Source organism: Trichinella spiralis, assembly GCF_000181795.1.
Source record: "Trichinella spiralis strain ISS 195 chromosome Unknown Scfld9, whole genome shotgun sequence".
Lineage (NCBI taxonomy): Eukaryota > Metazoa > Nematoda > Enoplea > Trichinellida > Trichinellidae > Trichinella > Trichinella spiralis.
Window position 1 is genome coordinate 1214927 of NW_003526948.1, and position 19099 is coordinate 1234025.

Consider the following 19099-nt stretch of genomic DNA (forward strand, 5'->3'; position numbering starts at 1 on the left):
CAAAACTGCTTGCTTTAATCACAAAATCATTTTACAATACGCCACAGTTTTTGACAAGCATGGAGTGCTGGTGTACTTATTCGTCGATTTCTCTGAAAATTCGAACAAATACGATGTATGAGCCCAATAATTTGACATAAATTGTGAATTTATTTAATATCACAGCATTTGTAATGAAGTTTCACCCTGGGCGACTACATATTGTACTAATTATGCAAATCGCCATTGCAAAGTGTTACTCAGCGTGAGTACAATCAAATAGACACATGTGGTATCAATCGAATGCGTAATCAATTTAAAACATGTCCGTGAAGATCGCATTCCATGCAATGTTTGCTTTTCAGCAACAGGTAGAAAGAAATGCAGGGTTTGGTCGAAATCTGTCCAGTTGCTGTGGAATAATGGTCTTCTACCGTGGGCACTTTGACTATCTCATACATATGTAATGAGCGACTTGTGTTGGGATATCTCGATAACTATGCATCTAGTAACTGCGGGGATATGTTTGTTGCACTTATCTATTCATTTCTGATCGATTGATGCCCATGAAATCCATTTTTGGATTGCAACGTTTTTCTCGAAAATTGCAAATTTCATAGGCTTTCTTTCTTTTGAAAAATAGCGAAAAACTTTTTTCTCAAAATTCGCTCTTTTTCTGCTCGTTTGACATTTGCACTGATTAATGATAATGCTATGCAAGGTTTGGGCAAAATCTGTCCAGTAGTTGTGGAATAATAGGCTTCTAATTTTGCCCACTGCTTACTTTAATACATGGGAAAGTTGCTGATCTGTAACTTTCATTTGACGTTATCTGGATGCTTGGTTTTCATTAAATGTAACATTTTTGACATTTGGATAAAGGTTTTTATTCAAAATGCGAAGAGCTGTGGAATATTTTCACTTATGGGTTTGCGGTTTTTTTTGAATTTTGTAAGATTGAAATTGCTTGAAAAATAACTGATCACAGCTGATTGAACTGGGTGGAACATGTTTAATTTATACTGGTCCAGAATTTTAGATTACGGAAAATGTTCTAAAAAGCTGTATCCATGCTTTCGTGTCAAATATTATTAAAATGTAAACTATGAGATACTTTCTGTAACGTGTTGTTCCACTGTACGGAAAGATACTGTCCATTAATGGCTTTACTAAAATGGGAATCTTTTTTATTTTAAGCAACTGATAGTTAAGCCAGATGGATTTCTTGAAATTAGTTCTGCAATTGGGAAAGTGAAAATGTTAAATTCTTTTCACATCGATCTTTTTGTTGCCGTTGTTGTTGTTGTTGTTTGTTACAGCAACTTTTAATTCTGCTTTCTGATTAATCCTGCTTTCATTGACCGCTTCATTCATATACATTGCCTGAAAAAAACTTAAAACAAAATGAGCAAATGAACATAAGCAACTGAGCAAGTGAAATAAAGTACAGTATTATAAAATTAAGTTTATGTAAATTGAAAATGTAATAATTGTCACTTGAATAACGGAAACGAAATGCGCACCAATTCGTTAGCTGTCGGTACTCTTGAAAGGAAGTCGAGCAGTTCGTTATTTTGATCAGCCATAGGGTTGCGGAGCTTTTTCGTAAACTTATTTATTCCTGAAATATTTGTTCAATTTCGCTTTCATATAATATTTGCAAATAAATTTCCTACCCCAAAGTATAATTATAAATCTGAGTGGTAGAAAGTAGAGCGTTATACAAAGAGTGAAAAGAGTAAAACAAGCCAATTTGGATAAAAATTTGTCGGTGAAATTAAAGGTGCTAAATTGCAATTCAATTAACAAATTAAATCGGTGAAAACTGCAAAGTGTACTTTTGAATTCTTTCTAATAATTCTGCAATATAACCGAGCAACTTCTGCACCATACTCATGGCATCTTGAACTGCTGCCAGCTTTTCTCTCAAGCTCTTTTTCTCCTCCTCAAACGTTGAGTCATTTCATTTAACATGTTGTCAAAATATGACTTCAAGCACATACCGTTTCTTCATTTTCTTCAACATCGGCTAACTCCACCATCTGTTAAAAAAAATTGAAATTATGTTTTTTATTATAGTTAAACGTGTAAAAGTAATAAAATTACCTTTTCATTATCGCCAGATTGCTTTTTAATAAGTAATGATAATATTGCATCTTTTGCAAACAAACCAAGTAATGCTAAGGGAATCATGTATAGCTCAATAAAGTATACCACTAAAATGAACCCCTAAATAGACAACGTTGAAATGTTGAAAACTCAGCTGACTAAGTGGGAGTTATAAATAGCAATTGTATACATGCATAAATGATTGATAGAATGAATGAATATTATTCAATATATTATATACAACTCACAATTAAAGCGAGAATCGAATGCAATGGTGTTTCCCAAGACAGTAATTTCTTTGACATTGAAACCATTTCCATTACTGAAGTAGCGGATTCTTTCAGACGATTCACATTTTGCATAAAAATTTGTCTTTTAAATTTCTCTTCTGCATAAATGTACTTTGATTCTTTTGGAGTAAATACACGAATGCTCGCACGAATCTAAACAAAATCTTAGATTAAAAAAACAATTTTTAACAGACGTGAATTTCGAACTGGATTCCAAAAGATTTTTGTTTCCAGTTGAATTCGCCCTTTCACAAAAGACTTCAATTTTTGATCTTTCAACTGATACCATCGCCTTTCTCCATTTTTGATCTGCAAAATTTTCTTTTTGGAAATATTTTCAAATCTTATCTTATTCGTACACACTTGAATTAAAGGAAATGCTACTTTTCCAAGAAATTCATTGCGAGAATTTGGATCTTCATCATAAATTGTCACATGCAAAATAGAGTACATGTCATTGATGTCACTAAAATAAAATCCAACAACCACTGAGTAAAATGTAAATTTTGATAAACAGGAAAAATGAACACATTTTATACTAGTGTATGAATTAATACGATAAATTTACAATTAATGATAAATAATAATAATAACAATAATAATAATAATAATAATAATAAACCGTTTTATAACGACTAACTTTACTCATTTTTAAATCCTAGATACGTAAAAGTATAAACATACAAAACAAAAGTTTTGTTCCATTCAGGATTTACGGTTTTGTATTCAGTGCGAGTTTGAAAACGGGTGTTCACCATTTCCAAAACACAGAAGGGGTCACTTTTACCTAAGCAAAAATATAGGCAAGTAAAATGTTCATTCTTGTTTCTCATACCGCATACCTCCTATATTTGCGGCGGCTAATCCTTTGGCTCTACAGACTTTAGTATTAAGTAAGATTTTATTCCAATTAAAACATGATAAAACATCTTACCAGTGATAATCAAACAACCAATATTGCGAATGTGACGAAGCGTATTTGCAAGCGACTACAAAAATAGATTGTTATCTATACTGTTACTCTGTTAATTTGTATATTTTTAAAATTATGTAAAAATTACCCTATATTTTTACATTAAATGTACAAGCTATATATATATATATATATATATTAATTGTGCACAACTAAAAAATTATCAAAATTGCATTCTTATATACAATCAGAAATTTTACATGTTGTTTATTCTTGGCAGTTTCAAAAAATGTTCACTTATGTATAGTAGTTTTTTACGTGCATAAAACTTATCCATCAAAACGTACATATTAGTGAAGGGATGGATATTTTATCAAAAATTACTCACGTATTCTTTAGCCAATTTTATTTCTTCGGTTTCTAAGTTGTTTCGCTTTGGTGAAATCTTTGCCTGAGGAGAATCAAAAGCATTCGACAAAGAAAGAACAAGAAACAACTGTCCAGCTGCATCGCACAGATCAAACCAATCGCTCAGGGTGTTTCTTTCCAAAATTGTGATCAAATCGATGCTACCTCTGAAATGTTTCCAACGCTGAGTTGACTGTTAATTTTGGTTCCAAAATTAAAAATTTAAATGCTGATTTTACTTTCCAATGAAAATTTCTTTACGACGATCATAAACAGAAAATTCCAATTCTTGATATCTGATTGGCGTAAAAATGTATAAATTAAAACTTTCTTGCCATTTTGGTTCGAGTGTTTTTGTTGCCACCAAAAATAAGAATATTTTTTAAAACAAATATAATAAGCCAATTCCATTCGACGACTTACTCTGCTTTTTGCTTTTTCAGTCTCCAATTTGAACCGAACATACAGATCTGGTAAATTTATTCCTTGAACTGTTGAAATGGGACAAAATCCACGTCCTTCAATCAATGAAATGTGCAATACAGATAACCACTCGCTGACGGCTATAAAACATCATATGAAAAGTAATTCTACAAATAAAACAAATACACACTGTCCAGTACAGTTAGATGGCTTTTTGAAATATTCTGAATTTATCAAAGGTGGACGATAGTTTATCTGAAATGAATCGAACTTCAGGTTGCACTTTTTCCGCTTGTTAACACTTACATTATGCACATCATCTTCTGTAAACGGTGACACCATTATCTGCAGCAGTAGATAGCCCATAGATAAATCACTGGTATTATCAGTAAGCAAAACTTTCAATTCATATGCCCTGTAGAAGCAGATTATTGCAATTTGTATTTAAAAAAGAAAGAAAAATTGCAAATAATAACTACGTGTTCAACTTTAGCGGTTTGAGATACAAATTTGCACTACCCATGAAATCATCCGATGCGAATCGATCATAATCATAAACCTGTAAAACATGATCATAAATCATGATCGACTTTGCTTATTTTACCATTCACCTGTATTACAAGCGGCGTTTGCAAACCAGCAGCAACAAAGACAAATCGTTCACCCCATGATGGATTTAAATTTTGATAAACAATTTTCGTTTTGTGCACCTGCTTGCCTTTGTATTTAAATTTCACGTACGGATCGCTGCTTCCTGTGATGGTGGAAATTCACGATTTGAAAATGGTTAGCAAAGAAAAAAAAAGCATTTACCACTAAAATCTTTCGCCACTAGATTGCCGCCTTCTTTCAACAGAACATGCACTTGATAAATGTCATCGTTCGAATTGGTCGTTTTTGGACGAACCTAAATTCTGATCCCAATTAATAAAACGAATGTCGACATCAAGCACAAATTATATAAACTTCTGGGTTGAAAATTAATCTCCTTAAACTTCCTCGACTGCGTTTTTCAACATCAACAACACTTTTCTGTTTGTCATAAATCATCACCATTTTGATGGAAAATATTTTTCTCTAACAAAAGAATTCACTTCGTCAAACTGCAGTGGAATACGTGCAAACAATCAAAATGCATACTTGTAGTTATTCTTTGAAATATAACTGATGCAAAGTAAATATTCTGTCTTTCCTGGACAAAGAAGAATAATGTACAAGCATCAATGCAAATTCATTTCAAATGAACTTACATGTCCCGTTATTAATTTCAATTATCATGAAATGTATACCTAGAGGCGATGCGATAATAAATAAATCGTACGTAAGTAACGACATGTGCGATTATTTAGGAAAGAGATTTTATTCAGAAAGAAGATGGATTTCAAAGAAAAGCTTTCGTAAAGAAGCTTAATCGCTGAAGGAAGAAAATAAATTTTCCAAGTCAAATTTTAATATACTGTTTGCTTGTTGCTGTTGTCATAGAAAAGTAAAAAAGAAAAAATTCAAATAAAATGAGCTTTGGTGTGTAAATTTCTTTTTCTATTAAAAATAACAACTACGTTCAAGGCAATGGAATGTTTTATGACAGCAATAATGCAACCATTTATTTACACTTATCTGTACAGTTGGTTGAAATCTACAGCAGTAAAAATTCATTTCCACGCTGCAATATTGGAATTATTTTGAAATTGAAGTCCATTGAAGAAGAATTGAAGAAGAAATTTATCGCAAACGGATTAATTTTCCCATCAACTTGAAGTGGATAAAAGAAAAAAAGAATTACAAAACCGTAAGAACTAAAGAAAACCCACGCTAAGATTAATTTTCAACAGCTGACATTGTTCATTCTGGAAAAATACTGGCAAAATTGAAATTTATTTTTAGTGAAATGAATTCTCAAACAAAAAACAAATTCAAAAATTGCTTAAATTTAATTAAATGTTAAAAAAAAGAAGAAATTTATTCTTGATCTATATTTGCATTTGTGAATTGCGCGTTTGCCGACTAGGCAAGTGCCTGAATGTTGCAGGATCACAATTTCCGCTGCGTACAAAATGACCTTGGAAAAATGCAAGTATTAAATGTATTGAAAATCAGGTAAAAATTTTAAAATCTTTGTGTCAAGACGAATATGATATAATGGAAATATGAAGACGAACAATAAAATAACAATAAGAAATAATGCCAACGAAAACAAAATAGCAATATTCATAATTACTGTTTCAAAAGAAAGATGATTATTAATTTTTGCAAAGAGGGGCAATTTGTGATAAGAACGAGTAATGAATGCACGGTTTTGCATTTGTTGTTTTATCAGTGAGAAATGAAGCATGCGTATTTAGCGCAAGCGGAGATTATTTTTTTTATTTATTCTTTTGAGAAAAATTCACCTTCAAAGAAAAATTTCCCCTCTCTGAAAGTGAAACCATCTTATTAGCTTATTATCTTACCATCAAAGTGAATGTTAAATTTATTAATTTTTGTTTGTTGCATTTTTTTAGTTTGCAATAAAGTGTAATATTGGTAATTTGTGAGAAAAAGACGCCAGAAGTGCAGCAAAATCATGCCAAATAGATTTAATAACAAGATGCACTGCTTACCATTAGTTTGCCGTCTCTGTGTGCCGTACCAACGATGCCCGGTGTTGTGATTGTGAACAAGAAGTAGATAGAGCTGCTGCTATTATATTATATTACATCGAGAAAATAATGCTCCATTCGTCAGACTTGCTTGCGTAAACCAAACACCTCGACTGTACAAATAGATGAGCAACGCAGGATTTGCAAAACGCAAACGGTCACCGTATTCTCAAATTGACGATGATGTTTCAATCGCCTACTTCCATGATCTTGCTTCAATATAAAAGCGAAAAAGAAAACCAACCAACCAACCAACCAACCAGCAAACAAACAAACAAACAAACAAATGAGCATTAAATTTTCAATCCTGTCTGAAGTGACAATAGCAAGAGCTACGGCAGGTTTGACACAAGAAGAGAATTTCTTTTAATTTCGCTTATACAAAAGATGTTTCGCTCGATCATTCCAAACACCGCTGCTTGTACACACTAGACAATAATAAAAATGCCAAACAATAGCTAGCTAGACATTATTGATCGTAATCTATCCATTGATAATAAGCAACAGTGCAATTTGCCTGATAATAATAAAAATTTGCATCACATAGCATCCCGCTAGAATGTTCAATAGAATGCATTCAATTGGGTTTTTTTCGTTGCTTCAAGCATTCAAGCAACCAGTTTCATCGTCTACACACACTATATGCACACAGTTGGTTAGTTGATTGTGAATATGAACACTTGTGCCAATTGACGATGCTCCACGTCAGTGCTTGTGAAAAGAAAGCAAACGCAAACAATGCTTGTGCTCGTTGATTTTGCAATCAACTTTTTTTCCCTTTTCATGGTGTATAAAATTTGAAATCTCTTTTTCATTTTTTAAAATTCCATTCAACATGTTCAAAATTAAAATACCATTCTCATTTAAATTCAAATTACAACCAATGCTGTGCTGAAATATCTATAAAAAAGAAAAAGAAAGGAAAAATAAATCTGCATAATAATAATAATAATAATTGCTATTCAAATTGACAACATAGCTTGCAGTGTTAATGAATAAGAATTCAATAAAATTGCCAACCGAACATTCTCCATCTGTGATGTAATGTTATTAACCGGCAGTGCATCGTCGTCGGCTAATTTCAAATAATTCTCCATTTCACATTTGTCAATCAGCTTTAAGCGGTTGATTGAACCGAATTTTAACCCAGTGTTGATCAGCATATAAAATGAAGATAAGAAGTAAAATTTAAAAGAAGACGAAGAAGAAAATATCGATAGAATAAAAAAAAGCATATCCAAATGCATCATGTAGCAGAGGTATTATTATTTTGTGTGCATGATGCAATTTAGTAGAAAAGTAAAAAGAAGAAGGAGAAGAAGATGAAAAAGTGAGCGAACTGTGGATAAATGAATAAGTAAGTTATCAAAATGATCAAATTGTGAAATTGATCAATTTGGAATGATTCCATTGAATAAAAGTAGAACAAGTGCAAAATGAAATATCAGTGGAACAAACAAACAAACAAACAGACAGACGAAGAAGAAGCAAACGTCATAGAATTTTTCACGGATCAGTGGCTCAAGCTTGGTAAATCATGCAGTGCGTAAGATGCGAGACAAAGATAAATTGCACTTGCGGCGTATACAAATACAGTTCTATATTTGGTGGACAAAAAGTAAAAATTGATCAACTGCACCGGAGTGTAGACGGCGACGTCGGCCAGGTAAAGCCACAGAAAAGAATTCTTCAGTCGACTGGTAAATTTGTTCCAACTGCTCCCTTCGAGCAGATTGACCGATGCTAACATTGTGAAGCAAAAATTCGGCGCCATGATCAGCTCATCGCAGCAAACTTTGACCAACACATGCTTCAGGGCTTTGGTCGGAAATAGGCGGTCCAAAAATTTATACCAAAAATGCATCTCCACGCTGAGAATCGACGTCGACAAGGACAAATGACTGGCTCGGCGAATGTCCACCCCTGACGAGGTGGTTCCATCAGACAAGCCTTGTCGGTGGATTTTGATCTTCTGCTGAACAATGTCACTGAAAAAGCCAATTACCATACCGCTTGTCACGTTGGTCAGCAGAAGATGCTTTGTGAATAGTCGTTGTTGGACTTTGAAAACTTTCCGCAACACTGCTGTTATCATCTGAAAATTCACCGAATACCTCTCACCTGGTTGTTCTCGACGAATAAATCAGTCAAGTCATCATTCAGTGTAAAAATTTAAGGAAGTTTTATTTAGCAAAATTGGCTGATCAAATTTCAACAGATCAATGAAAAAATCATGATAACCTAGCTAGCTAGCTAGCTAGCTAACTCTAACCTGAACAACAACAACTATCAGGCAAAATGATCGAAGCCTCAAACGTTGCCCTCTCTGCTTGGCTAATTAATGACCTCAAACCGCTGACAAACAAAACAGCCAAGAAATTCAAATCTAATTGTGTCTCTGAAGAATATTCAAAATTGCATCAAGCAATGATTTATTTGCCGACAACTTATTCAACCGGGATCATTGCAAACCGCTTTCATTATTAATCATGCTATCAGTCAGAATCATCGTTATCATGAGAAACAAACAGCTGCAACAACACCACATACAGATAAAAAAAATATGAAGCTTCTTTAGCAAAAACAAAAAAGCAATATATTTAAAACACCGCAAAATCTATTTGGAAAAATGTACTGAAAATGGAACAACTAACTAACTATCTATCTATTCCTTTGATGCTAAGAATCATTCATTTGTAACATCAATGAATCTGTACGCGATTGAATTAACATCATTACATCATCAGAGAAAAAAACAATTACTAAAATTGGTGGCAATTCACATTCAAAATTAAAAAAAAATTAATATGAATACAAAAGCAAAAAAGAATCACTAATTAATGTTACAGGCACATTATTACTTTTTAAAAGAATTAAAAATTCTATTCACTTCAAAAATACACTGAAACACTGGACAATATGTAAAAAAGTAAAATAAAATAGATACCCAACGTGAATAAAAATGCAAAGAAAAAAAAAGATAAACTTACAACAGCAAAATAAAATTGATGATCGAATCGAAATGCAAATTAAGTGTAAAGTCGAGCTGGAATCAATGATTTCTATATACTTTTTTTGAAAATTATCACTGAAACGTTTCAATCTTAAAAATACAATACAATCGCAGTATTCTGACAATGTACAATCATCCAAAAACAACAGCAACACAAATGCAAAATTATTCGAAAACAACTTTACTTGAACGTCTTCAGACTTTAGATGATAACAGTTTGCATAATAAGTAGTATGTAAATAATAAGCTGTACTCGTAATAGAAGAAACAACCAGAATAACAGGGAACAAAATAAAATTTTCGTAGCTTTTCTTAATCACCATATATATATATATATATATATATATGCATATGATGTAAAAGAATGATTCTATTATATTCGTATGAACATGAAAGTGTCAAATTGACCAATCGCAATAAAAGCAACAGTTGTACACCACCATCACCAGTAGCAGCACCACCAACAACAACAACAACAAAGCAACTCAACAAATAATAAGTGCATTAATTAAATAAATACAAAACAGTTGTGCAATAAATAATACATCACAACTGTGTTGTATTTATTTAATTAATGCACCATTATTAATATTTGGTTGTATATGCGCAAATTTGCCGCATATACTACTTGCAAATTAGAGTAATATGAATTTTGTGCGAGATTTGTCGATCAAATCACGTTGGGCAGCATACCGATCCGCATACTTCGGGCCTACAGTTTTCTGCGTTCTTTCTTGAAGCTGCTTGCTAACCGATCGGATCGCATTCTGGTACAGACTATTCAACGTACCAATCAACGGTGCAGAAGATCGAAATGATTTCGTCATTTGCTCACTGCAAGCCAAATTATTTTCTTCAACTCGATACATATCTATCATCAATGATTCGGGATCTTCTGCGGACGGTAGTTTATTATTTTCACCGTACTGAAGAAAGGATTCATCGTTTTCATTGGAAAAAATCAACAAATTGTCAGAATCTTCCTTCTCTTCATAATCATCATCATCATCACCATCACCATCATCGTCATCATTTTCATTATCAGATACAGACTGTTGATTAAAATGTTGACAAAGATCATCCATTGAAACAGACAAACGCTTAGTAATTGCTTTAGCCCGACAATTTGTATCTGCAACTCTACAGACAGCTGATCTGAAATAGTAGGCATTGTCCAACGTGTCAACCGCATCAATCGGCACCAGCAAGTGTTGGCGAGCAAATGTGGATCGAAAACAACTGACAATAGAATTCAAATATTCGCCAGTGCTTTCGTTGGGATCAAATGGAACGAGTCGATTTTCGACAACTTTGAAATTACTAGCGAACCATTTGTTCGCTTTGAAACCGTCCCTACGACGATACTCAATTCGTATGCACTTAGCTTTGGAATGGGATATTGGAAGTGTTGCTGCCGAAGGATGATCGCCAATCTATAAAAAAGAACAAAAGAAATTTCCACAACTGACGCAAATGTAAGTAAGATTTGATTGAAAAACGTGTGCGGGCTCTCACCAAAATGGCGGTAATATCCCGCAGCGGAACCACGGAACACGTAACATATCCAGGAACGTACTGACCGAACCGAAATACGTAATAATTTTCTTCGGTCAGAAGAACCAAACAATCCATGTCGTCCAGTTGATCTTCGCTTAAACACGGATCCAATTCCTTCCTCAACAGCCATCTGTCGACGACAATTTCACTCTTGTCCATCCGATGATCTTGGCACAGTTTCATCAAATCTTCAAAAGCGGTTTTATTGAATACTGGCCAGAGTTGATCGGCGTGATGATCATCAGTGGAAGTGGACGACTTGAACAGATCATCGGTCAGTCGACCGAGAATGCAGTCGGTAGCGACTTGGATCTTAGCACCAGAACCATAGCTCAAGTAATAACGACTGATCGAAATGTAGCCGTCCTTGAGTACGGCTGAGAAATTCAGCCTGCCGGTGCGCGTGCAGTGGCCCTTCATGGCGTTCGTACCCGCATACTGGCAACTGAGCCTGTCGCCGTTGTCGGCCCAGATTGTTCGAAATTTCTTCTCCACACCCTGGTCGAGTTCCACTTCCGGAAGCAGAACGCCAAACTTTCGCAGCTGCTCCTCGAGCTTGAATTTCGCGATTGCCGTTTGAACCAAATTTGTCCGATCCTGTTGTGGTTCCAATTCACACAACTGCAAACAAACAAACAAACAAACAAACAAACAACTCACCAAACAGTCGACGCAGTTGACTCGAAAAACGCCGTTCTGCTTGCAAGCGGCTTGGCCGTTTTTGTCAATCCAAGCGAACCTCATATCCCGAATCTGCTGCCGCAAGCCGTCGAGCAGCATGCGCAAATTTTCGATTCGAGTGAGGCCACAGCGAGTGTTGTAGTCGAAGGCGACAAAGATGAGCCGGTCGTCGTTGCACTTGAGAACCAAATTCAAAAAGGTATCGTCCAGGGGCTTCTCCCTGCCGGTCGGATCGACCAGGTTGACGAACACCAACGGCGCGCCGTAAACGGCAAGCTGCTGTTCGACGTGACGCTTAAAAGCGGGCATGGTTTCGGCTTTGGTAGCCAGAATCTCGAGCCGGGGTTCGTGCAGTTTGCCCGTGTGAGACCAGAAGGCCGGTATCGAGCCACGGACCAGCACAAACGAGGAGACGTGCCCGAAAGCGGAAACGATCTGCTCAGTTTCGACATAATTGGCGCAGTTGCCTTGGGAATCCATGCCGCGCTTCAAGTTCCTCGGTCCGGCTTGGAATACGCTGCGTCGACTGATCAACGCCAACGTGGTCACTTGGTCCAGTTGCTCGACCGCCGCGAAGCCGCATATTATCGGCCACAGCCAGCCCTGCTCAAACAGCTCCCTGGCGCTTGGTGATCCGTCACCGCCGGTCAACATCCTCACCAAACTGTAGTTCCAACAGAAGCGCGACTTCTCCACTGACGTCCAACGATCGGCATTCTCTTCGGCCAGTTCGACCATTGTACGAGTCAAGTCGGTCTTGTGACAGTAGAAGAAGGCGTGGTACTCGTTGAACAAGCGCATCACATCTCTCAGCAGTCTGCACCGTCGACGGACCGTGTTCAAGTAACTTTTCTCCCGTTTGTTGATCCTATTCACGCACTTTTTCACCGCTGACACGCCCCGTTCCGCCAGATAATAATTCGACGAGATTGTCGCCAAATTTCGCCGTTCCCTGTCCACCAAATCCGAGCTGTGACGAGAGCACGGAAGCAACCGACAGTCCAACGCTTTTTCTTGCTCATCTTTCAAAGGCAACGCTTCAACACGACCAACCGCAAATATGTCTTCTCTGGTCAACGGATGCGTGCCGACCAGTTGACGTTCAGCAATCAATAGCAAATGTTCAATTCCGATGAAGTCGACTCGCAAAATTCCCACAATTCCGAAAACAATACCCAAACACTTGTATTCGGAAGAATTGTAAAATTGTTCTTCTGAAAATAAATTATACAAACAACAATCATATTTCAACTGAAAATCCACCCACCCCGCATATACGTTTATAAAATATTAAAATAAAAGCATACTCAATTCTCCAGTAAACAGCCTTCCAGAAATGCGGGAAACACGCAACACCGATTCTCCTCGAATAAACACATAATCACTCGGCGAAGCTAACAATTCCATTTCGTTCGACTGAAAAAAAATTACTACTTTAAAATATCTATAAATACAAATATATATGATCGCAACTCTTTCAAAATTTCAAAAACAAATATCGATCATAAACTGAACACTTGAGGACAAATTTAAATTATTATCATTGAAAAATAGACAAAAAAATGAATATAAATTTTTAAAAATACAGAAAATGGAATCAATTTTGACTTGAATTGAAACTGAAAAGGGGCTCTCTTTTGCACCAAATGAAAAATCCAACCACACTAACAAAACCATTTGCTTGCATTAACATTTCAAATAAACGCTTGCTAATGTTTTCTGATCACGGAACAAAAAATATCACAAATAATCAATGCATCGAAAAAGTAACATTTTTCCATTAGAAATGCTCACTTTACGTCAGCAAAAATTTTCAAACACTCACCAAGCTGAACAACGCCACAAACAAAAGTATAATACAACGATGGTTGTTTCAAAAAAAAGGAACATCGAACACTTTCAATGAACTGTACGTATCAATACGAATGAAGGAAAAAAAAATAATTCATCAGAAAATTTGGCCAGCTGTTCACCAACAAATTTAAAATAAGAAAAAAGGACCACTTTTTACAATCAAACCCCAAAATTTAAATAAATCAATATAATTTTTCACTTGAATGCATATAATAAAAATTTACAAAGTGTGATAACATCGAAGATTAAAGATTAGTCAAATTATTAAACAGAGTACAATAATCAAAAACATACCATTGATACTTGAGATCAAATTTGACAAATAATACGAAATAAATTAACAAACAGTTCACACGAATTTCTAAAAGCATCAGACTGAACTACGCTGTAGTTACGGTAGTTAATCAAAAAAGAGTAAAAGGACAAGCAAGTACATTCATACGTGCGCATGCAAATAAGTTAACAAACAAAGGTAAATATAAAGAAAAACTATTGCTTGATGACTATTTTAGATTTTAAAAGCTGAAAAATATTTTTTTAATTGGTAAAAATTACATCCAATCGACAGCAATTACAGCTCAATCAACTTTGTCAATTGTTTCTATCAAGCAACAAATATGAAAAGTCAATTTCGCACCTTTCCAATTATTGTTCTTGTTACTTGCACTGGAAATTCAAAATGAAATTTATAATCACCAGGAAACGTCAAGTGCAATTTTCTCAACATTCTCCAGACAATTATTCATTTTATACATTTCCGATAAACAGTTCATTCAACATTTATATGACAATTCTGACAACATTGAACAGAAGAATCATTTATTAATTTCTTCTTCTTCATATTATTATTTATTTCAAGTCATAGTGAAAAATTTTAATTTCACGTTTAAGTCATAAGTGAAAATTTTATTGATTAACGTTCAACTTTTAAAATAAAATGACTCGTAACATTTCATAGTACACGTTCAATTGTGAGAAAATAAAATGCTAACAGCTATTACTGCTGGTGAATTTTTAAAAGCACAATTCCATTTCTATTGAATCTTGATCACCTTCAGAGAAAAACAAACCTTTGCACCGCAATGACATCAATATAATTTAAAATTACTTAATTTTACAATACCAAAAACAACAAACCTATATAAACTTCATTTCAACTTTCATTAGCAAATTCAATTCATAATACATCTCATTGCTTAAATATGCTAAAAGATAATCTAAATAAATAAAAAAATTTTTTAATGAAACATGTGCAATAAATGGTCAAAATTTACTTATGATGATCTCTAAACTCTATACCACTAACATATATATATATATATACTGCTGATTGAAACCAAAAGTAAAATTAATAAACAACTACTTAAAGAAAGAATGTATAACAAAATGTGATGACAATAACTGCCAAGCATAAAATCTAGAATTATGAAAATTACATATGACAGCGTGAAAGATATCGTAAACTAAACTTTTACGAAGTTTAACTTACGTAAATATTAAGTAGAGAAACACAAACTAGGCACTTGCTGCACCACCAGCTACTTTGAAAACACCGAATTACAACTTCAATAATAACAACATTCCCATTTGACGAAGTGGGAATTTAATAATTCACAACAAAAAAGAATACTGTAGATGAAAAGTAAAAGTAAGTACATGAAAAATATTTTCTGCAGTTAACTTTACTTTCTTAATATAAGCAGATTAAATGCAGTTTTTTATTTTATAATTTTACTTTTAACAAAATATGATGTTTATTGAAACAATATAATATTGATTCAACAAATAAGTAGTGTTTTTAAAATTCCTTACCAAAATTAAAAACTTACCAAATTCCTTTTAATTATTTGAACTGAATTTAACAATTTACTCAATTATTAAAATCAACTGCTATTATTTACAAATTTTGACTAAATTTTAAGGCACAATAATTTTATTCAGCAAAAATGTACCATTCTGCTATATTCAAAATATTCGATGAATCGCAACTGCAATTTATTTTGCAACTTAAGTGTTTGATAATAAAACTTCCTTTATTGCAATATCATTTTGGAAATCTTTAGAACAACATAAAGTATCTACTTTAAATGTCTGTCTATTTTTATAATAATTGGAAAACAATTCATTATTCCTCGTATGCTACTTGCTTTATGACAAAATTAATGGATTGGAAGTCGATTACAGTTCGGCGGTTCCATTACTCTCCAAGTAACTGTAACTTCAGAGCTTAGCTTAGGTAAACTATGCTTGGGGTATTATAAAAAGGCAAGATGATAAACTGATGTGTCAATTCTTCACATAACAGTGTCAGCTCAACGACTTTTCTGTAGTGATGTATCGTTCTCAGAGGACCATGGATGAAAACAAATCAATGCTTAGAAATGGTTTTGTTTATATTAAAGATCCGTTTTAACGGAAAGCGATTTCGTTTTCAAATTCTACTTTGAAATTTTGAACTTGAATGTTCAGCTTTCTTTTGTTATTTCATTTAGGAAATGCTGAAAAAAAGTCAAGCAGCCACCAAAAGGATCAGAATTGCAATTAAAAAAAATAATTTTCCACATTCCCTTCTTTGTCAAAGCAAGGAAGCTTTAACCATTTGACCAAGTAATGAATGTTATGCGTGAATTATAATTTGTGTTTAAATGGTAATTTTTACCATGTTTTTCTTGCATATTTATGAATACTTTCTGAAAAGTATTCAACTAGTTTTGTTGAGTGATTTGAAAGATAATAACACGCATCTAATATTTTAAATTTTAAAATTAAATGAAATAAGTAAGTTTATTGACATTGCTAAGTTGGAAGTTGTTGCACAAATTGCTTTGAACCACAGCGCAGCACATGAACTGCCAGAAATTCTACCACTGTTCAAAATGAAAATTTTGAATAATTAAGCTCTGAAAAAAGAAAAAAATATATATATACATAGAACACAATGGCAATCAGAATACTGACAGTTCTGCGCAACATCTTGCAGTTCAAAGCCCATGAATTCAAAATAGTCAATGTTATCAAAAGCCAAAACTGTGGCAAAATTACAACAAAGAAAATCAAACACTCATTTTCCAATTTCATCATAAAATGGTTGAACCATGAGTAAAAAAGAAAAATTGAACATTACATATCCGTTGTTTCCGTTGTTTAGAACAGCAAATGAAAAAATGAAAAAGAAAAAAGATGACATATTTATTTATATGTAGATTTTTCTTTAATTTTCGATTTACCAGTTCAAAGTTGACATCACATGATGATGATGATGGTCAGCTTTTTGGCTAACTATTGACACCGGAGTGGTGTTGTAAACATGACGACTGCGGAAAACTTCTTCACTTCCCATCTGCATATCCGGACTAGGTTGTGACCTGATTGCTGTTTCTTCCATCATGTAAGTTATTTCACCTTAAATACATGTCAAAATTATTTTCATCCAACAGAATAAATATAATATAGAATTCGTACAACAATTGCAAAAAAATCCTTACTATTTTGATGCGCTTCCAGTGATGCAACTGCACCATCGTCGGTGTGCTGCATCAGAAAATTCCCTGGTTGCATTTGCGATGGATTAATTAATGCAAGTTCTCCTTGTGAAGGTCCACTATTTTGCTCATGAGTACCGGAATATGGATCACAGTAGTATCCCATATGGCTGTGATAATACGGATCTGCCATTCGAGTAAGATTGTCTGAAAAAGAGTATACAGAAAATATCAGTTGGAGTAGCGCAATTTCAAGTTCACTAACACAGTTCAATTGTTGAATCAAACTAATAATTTAACAATATCCAGGAGAAAATTGATTAAATTTCAAAATTTTCTTCATGCTTCAATTAATTATATTTCAACCCCTAGTGAAGTTTAACCTGAATATTTATTCAGTTCTGCAATCTGTGATTTCTTTTATAAAATTTCAAATGTTAAAAAATGCCTTTTTTTGCTTGTTGACAATGCGTTGATGCTTGTTAAGCATTTTTTACAGAAAACCGCAAAAAACGATTTTTAAATTGCACTTTTAACAGTGACATTCATTTTCACGAAGATGTTTGAATATTGCGCAAATAGTTTTCTGAAAAAAATGCCGTTTGACTCATCACTTTGCACTGCTGATGCAATGCAGCGTTTATTCATTTAGCGGAAGTCATTTTTAGAATGTCGAATACTGTTTTTTATGGGCATAATAATAATAGCTATTTCAATTGTTAATTTTTTCAAATCTCTCAAAACAGTGTCTGAATATCTCACTCAGTAAAGGTATCAATTTTACAATATTTCACATTTAATATATTTATGTCATATAAATATTTAATGAGAAAGCAAATATGTAAAGAATAATTCGATGCTTACATTACAATTTACAATTTTATATATATTTAATGTAAGCTTTAGAGTTTCAAAAAATGGAATAACTAAATAATATAATTTAGTGCAATTTGAGCTTTGTTTTTTTCTAGAGGAACAGTTCACTTTTTTAGCCAGTTAATTTTCAAGTCTTATGATTGAAAAAACAGTTCTATAGAATTTATGAAAAGTGAAATAAAATTAAAAAGTCAAATTCTTTTCTGTTGAACAATAGAAATAAATGAGCAGGTGATTTTGAAGTTATTTAGTAGTAGGTAAATGTAAGATTAATCGAAATTTTTGTCACTCATAAAATAGCAGTTTAAAAATCAAGCAGCTGCGGTGTAGTTAGATAGGATTTTTTGAAAGTGTTACTGGAACGTTGCGTAGTACGTTGATTATTTCATATGCTAATTGCAACTCGATCGACGACTCTAATCGGCCATTACTGAACTAAGCAAGCGGCAAATGACCGTCGGTCAGCAGTTGCGCAACGCCGCTGGTGCGCATACGAAAAAGCGGCTTAACTGAAACGCGACTATCATCTTAAAGCTAGCATAGATGTTAGCTTTCTGTTCACCGATCTGATAATGGTTTAGCTTTGCAGCTGCGCGGCCATTGATCAAGCCCAAGATCTGTTTATGATCGAAGATAGAAAGAATCGATCGAGCATAGAATGAAGACCCTAAGGGCCCTGAAAATGGCGTTTCCCCGGCACTCTTTTATCCTTCGTATCTGCGTTCCGCAAGGGGCGACCGTCTTATGACGGACACGTCAATACCAGCAACGACTGGCCATCGCTCAGCTTCCAACAAACAACACGCCGAGTGAAGCGTGAAAAGAGGCAGAAGAAGACTGAGAGAAGAAATGAAACTGAAGAGTCTGTTTGTAAG

At 34.0% G+C, this 19099-nt stretch overlaps 5 protein-coding genes across 5 annotated transcripts; all 5 read right to left on the minus strand.

Moving 5' to 3' along the window:
• Positions 1-1239: 1239 nt before the first annotated feature.
• On the minus strand, positions 1240-2172 carry Tsp_11806 (conserved hypothetical protein). Its single transcript, XM_003371333.1, has 5 exons — positions 2086-2172; positions 1983-2021; positions 1852-1924; positions 1503-1600; positions 1240-1362 (listed from the first exon to the last, which is right to left on the minus strand). Exons 1-5 carry the CDS (start codon positions 2170-2172, stop codon positions 1240-1242), a joined length of 420 nt encoding a protein of 139 aa, XP_003371381.1.
• A 149-nt stretch (positions 2173-2321) lies between these two features.
• Positions 2322-5178, minus strand: Tsp_11807 (putative C2 domain protein). The gene is made up of 13 exons (XM_003371334.1): positions 5089-5178; positions 4936-5029; positions 4734-4876; positions 4602-4681; positions 4425-4537; positions 4123-4262; positions 3680-3892; positions 3313-3367; positions 3221-3259; positions 3063-3165; positions 2742-2844; positions 2559-2687; positions 2322-2531 (listed from the first exon to the last, which is right to left on the minus strand). The coding sequence occupies exons 1-13, from the start codon at positions 5176-5178 to the stop codon at positions 2322-2324; spliced, it is 1512 nt and encodes a 503-aa protein (XP_003371382.1).
• A 3395-nt stretch (positions 5179-8573) lies between these two features.
• Tsp_11808 (conserved hypothetical protein) lies at positions 8574-9242 on the minus strand. Its single transcript, XM_003371335.1, is given in 4 exon segments — positions 8574-8749; positions 8767-8856; positions 9034-9159; positions 9218-9242. 4 exon segments carry the CDS (start codon positions 9240-9242, stop codon positions 8574-8576), a joined length of 417 nt encoding a protein of 138 aa, XP_003371383.1.
• Positions 9243-9256: 14 nt separating this feature from the next.
• On the minus strand, positions 9257-13705 carry Tsp_11809 (putative phosphatidylinositide phosphatase SAC2). Its single transcript, XM_003371336.1, has 8 exons — positions 13673-13705; positions 13320-13428; positions 11992-13226; positions 11290-11952; positions 10468-11207; positions 10183-10258; positions 9960-10085; positions 9257-9292 (listed from the first exon to the last, which is right to left on the minus strand). Exons 1-8 carry the CDS (start codon positions 13703-13705, stop codon positions 9257-9259), a joined length of 3018 nt encoding a protein of 1005 aa, XP_003371384.1.
• Positions 13706-17089: 3384 nt separating this feature from the next.
• On the minus strand, positions 17090-17897 carry Tsp_11810 (conserved hypothetical protein). Its single transcript, XM_003371337.1, has 3 exons — positions 17879-17897; positions 17352-17555; positions 17090-17268 (listed from the first exon to the last, which is right to left on the minus strand). Exons 1-3 carry the CDS (start codon positions 17895-17897, stop codon positions 17090-17092), a joined length of 402 nt encoding a protein of 133 aa, XP_003371385.1.
• Between the last annotated feature and the right edge of the window lie 1202 nt (positions 17898-19099).

Bases quoted from the DNA above. Each gene is read 5' to 3' on its own strand.
- Tsp_11808 (XM_003371335.1), bottom strand. From the start codon at position 9,242: ATGAAAGCGGTTTGCAATGATCCCG. The intron at 9,160-9,217 runs GTTGAATAAGTT...AATATTCTTCAG, and splicing joins AGCGGTTTGCAATGATCCCG to AGACACAATTAGATTTGAAT. The intron at 8,857-9,033 runs GTTAGAGTTAGC...GTGAATTTTCAG, and splicing joins TGATAGTTGTTGTTGTTCAG to ATGATAACAGCAGTGTTGCG.
- Tsp_11809 (XM_003371336.1), bottom strand. From the start codon at position 13,705: ATGTTAATGCAAGCAAATGGTTTTGTTAGTGTG. The intron at 13,227-13,319 runs GTATGCTTTTAT...ATTTATTTTCAG, and splicing joins GCTGTTTACTGGAGAATTGA to AAGAACAATTTTACAATTCT. The intron at 10,086-10,182 runs GTCAATTTGACA...ATGGTGATTAAG, and splicing joins TGTTGCTTTTATTGCGATTG to AAAAGCTACGAAAATTTTAT.
- Tsp_11810 (XM_003371337.1), bottom strand. The intron at 17,269-17,351 runs GTAAGGATTTTT...CATGTATTTAAG, and splicing joins ACTGGAAGCGCATCAAAATA to GTGAAATAACTTACATGATG.
- Tsp_11806 (XM_003371333.1), bottom strand. From the start codon at position 2,172: ATGATTCCCTTAGCATTACTTGGTTTGTTTGCAAAAGATGCAATATTA. The intron at 1,925-1,982 runs GTATGTGCTTGA...TCAACGTTTGAG, and splicing joins TTGAAGAAAATGAAGAAACG to GAGGAGAAAAAGAGCTTGAG. The intron at 1,363-1,502 runs GTGCGCATTTCG...AGTTTTTTTCAG, and splicing joins TACCGACAGCTAACGAATTG to GCAATGTATATGAATGAAGC.
- Tsp_11807 (XM_003371334.1), bottom strand. From the start codon at position 5,178: ATGGTGATGATTTATGACAAACAGAAAAGTGTTGTTGATGTTGAAAAA. The intron at 4,263-4,424 runs GTGTTAACAAGC...GATGTTTTATAG, and splicing joins AGATGATGTGCATAATGTAA to CCGTCAGCGAGTGGTTATCT. The intron at 3,368-3,679 runs GTGAGTAATTTT...CTATTTTTGTAG, and splicing joins TAAAATTGGCTAAAGAATAC to TCGCTTGCAAATACGCTTCG.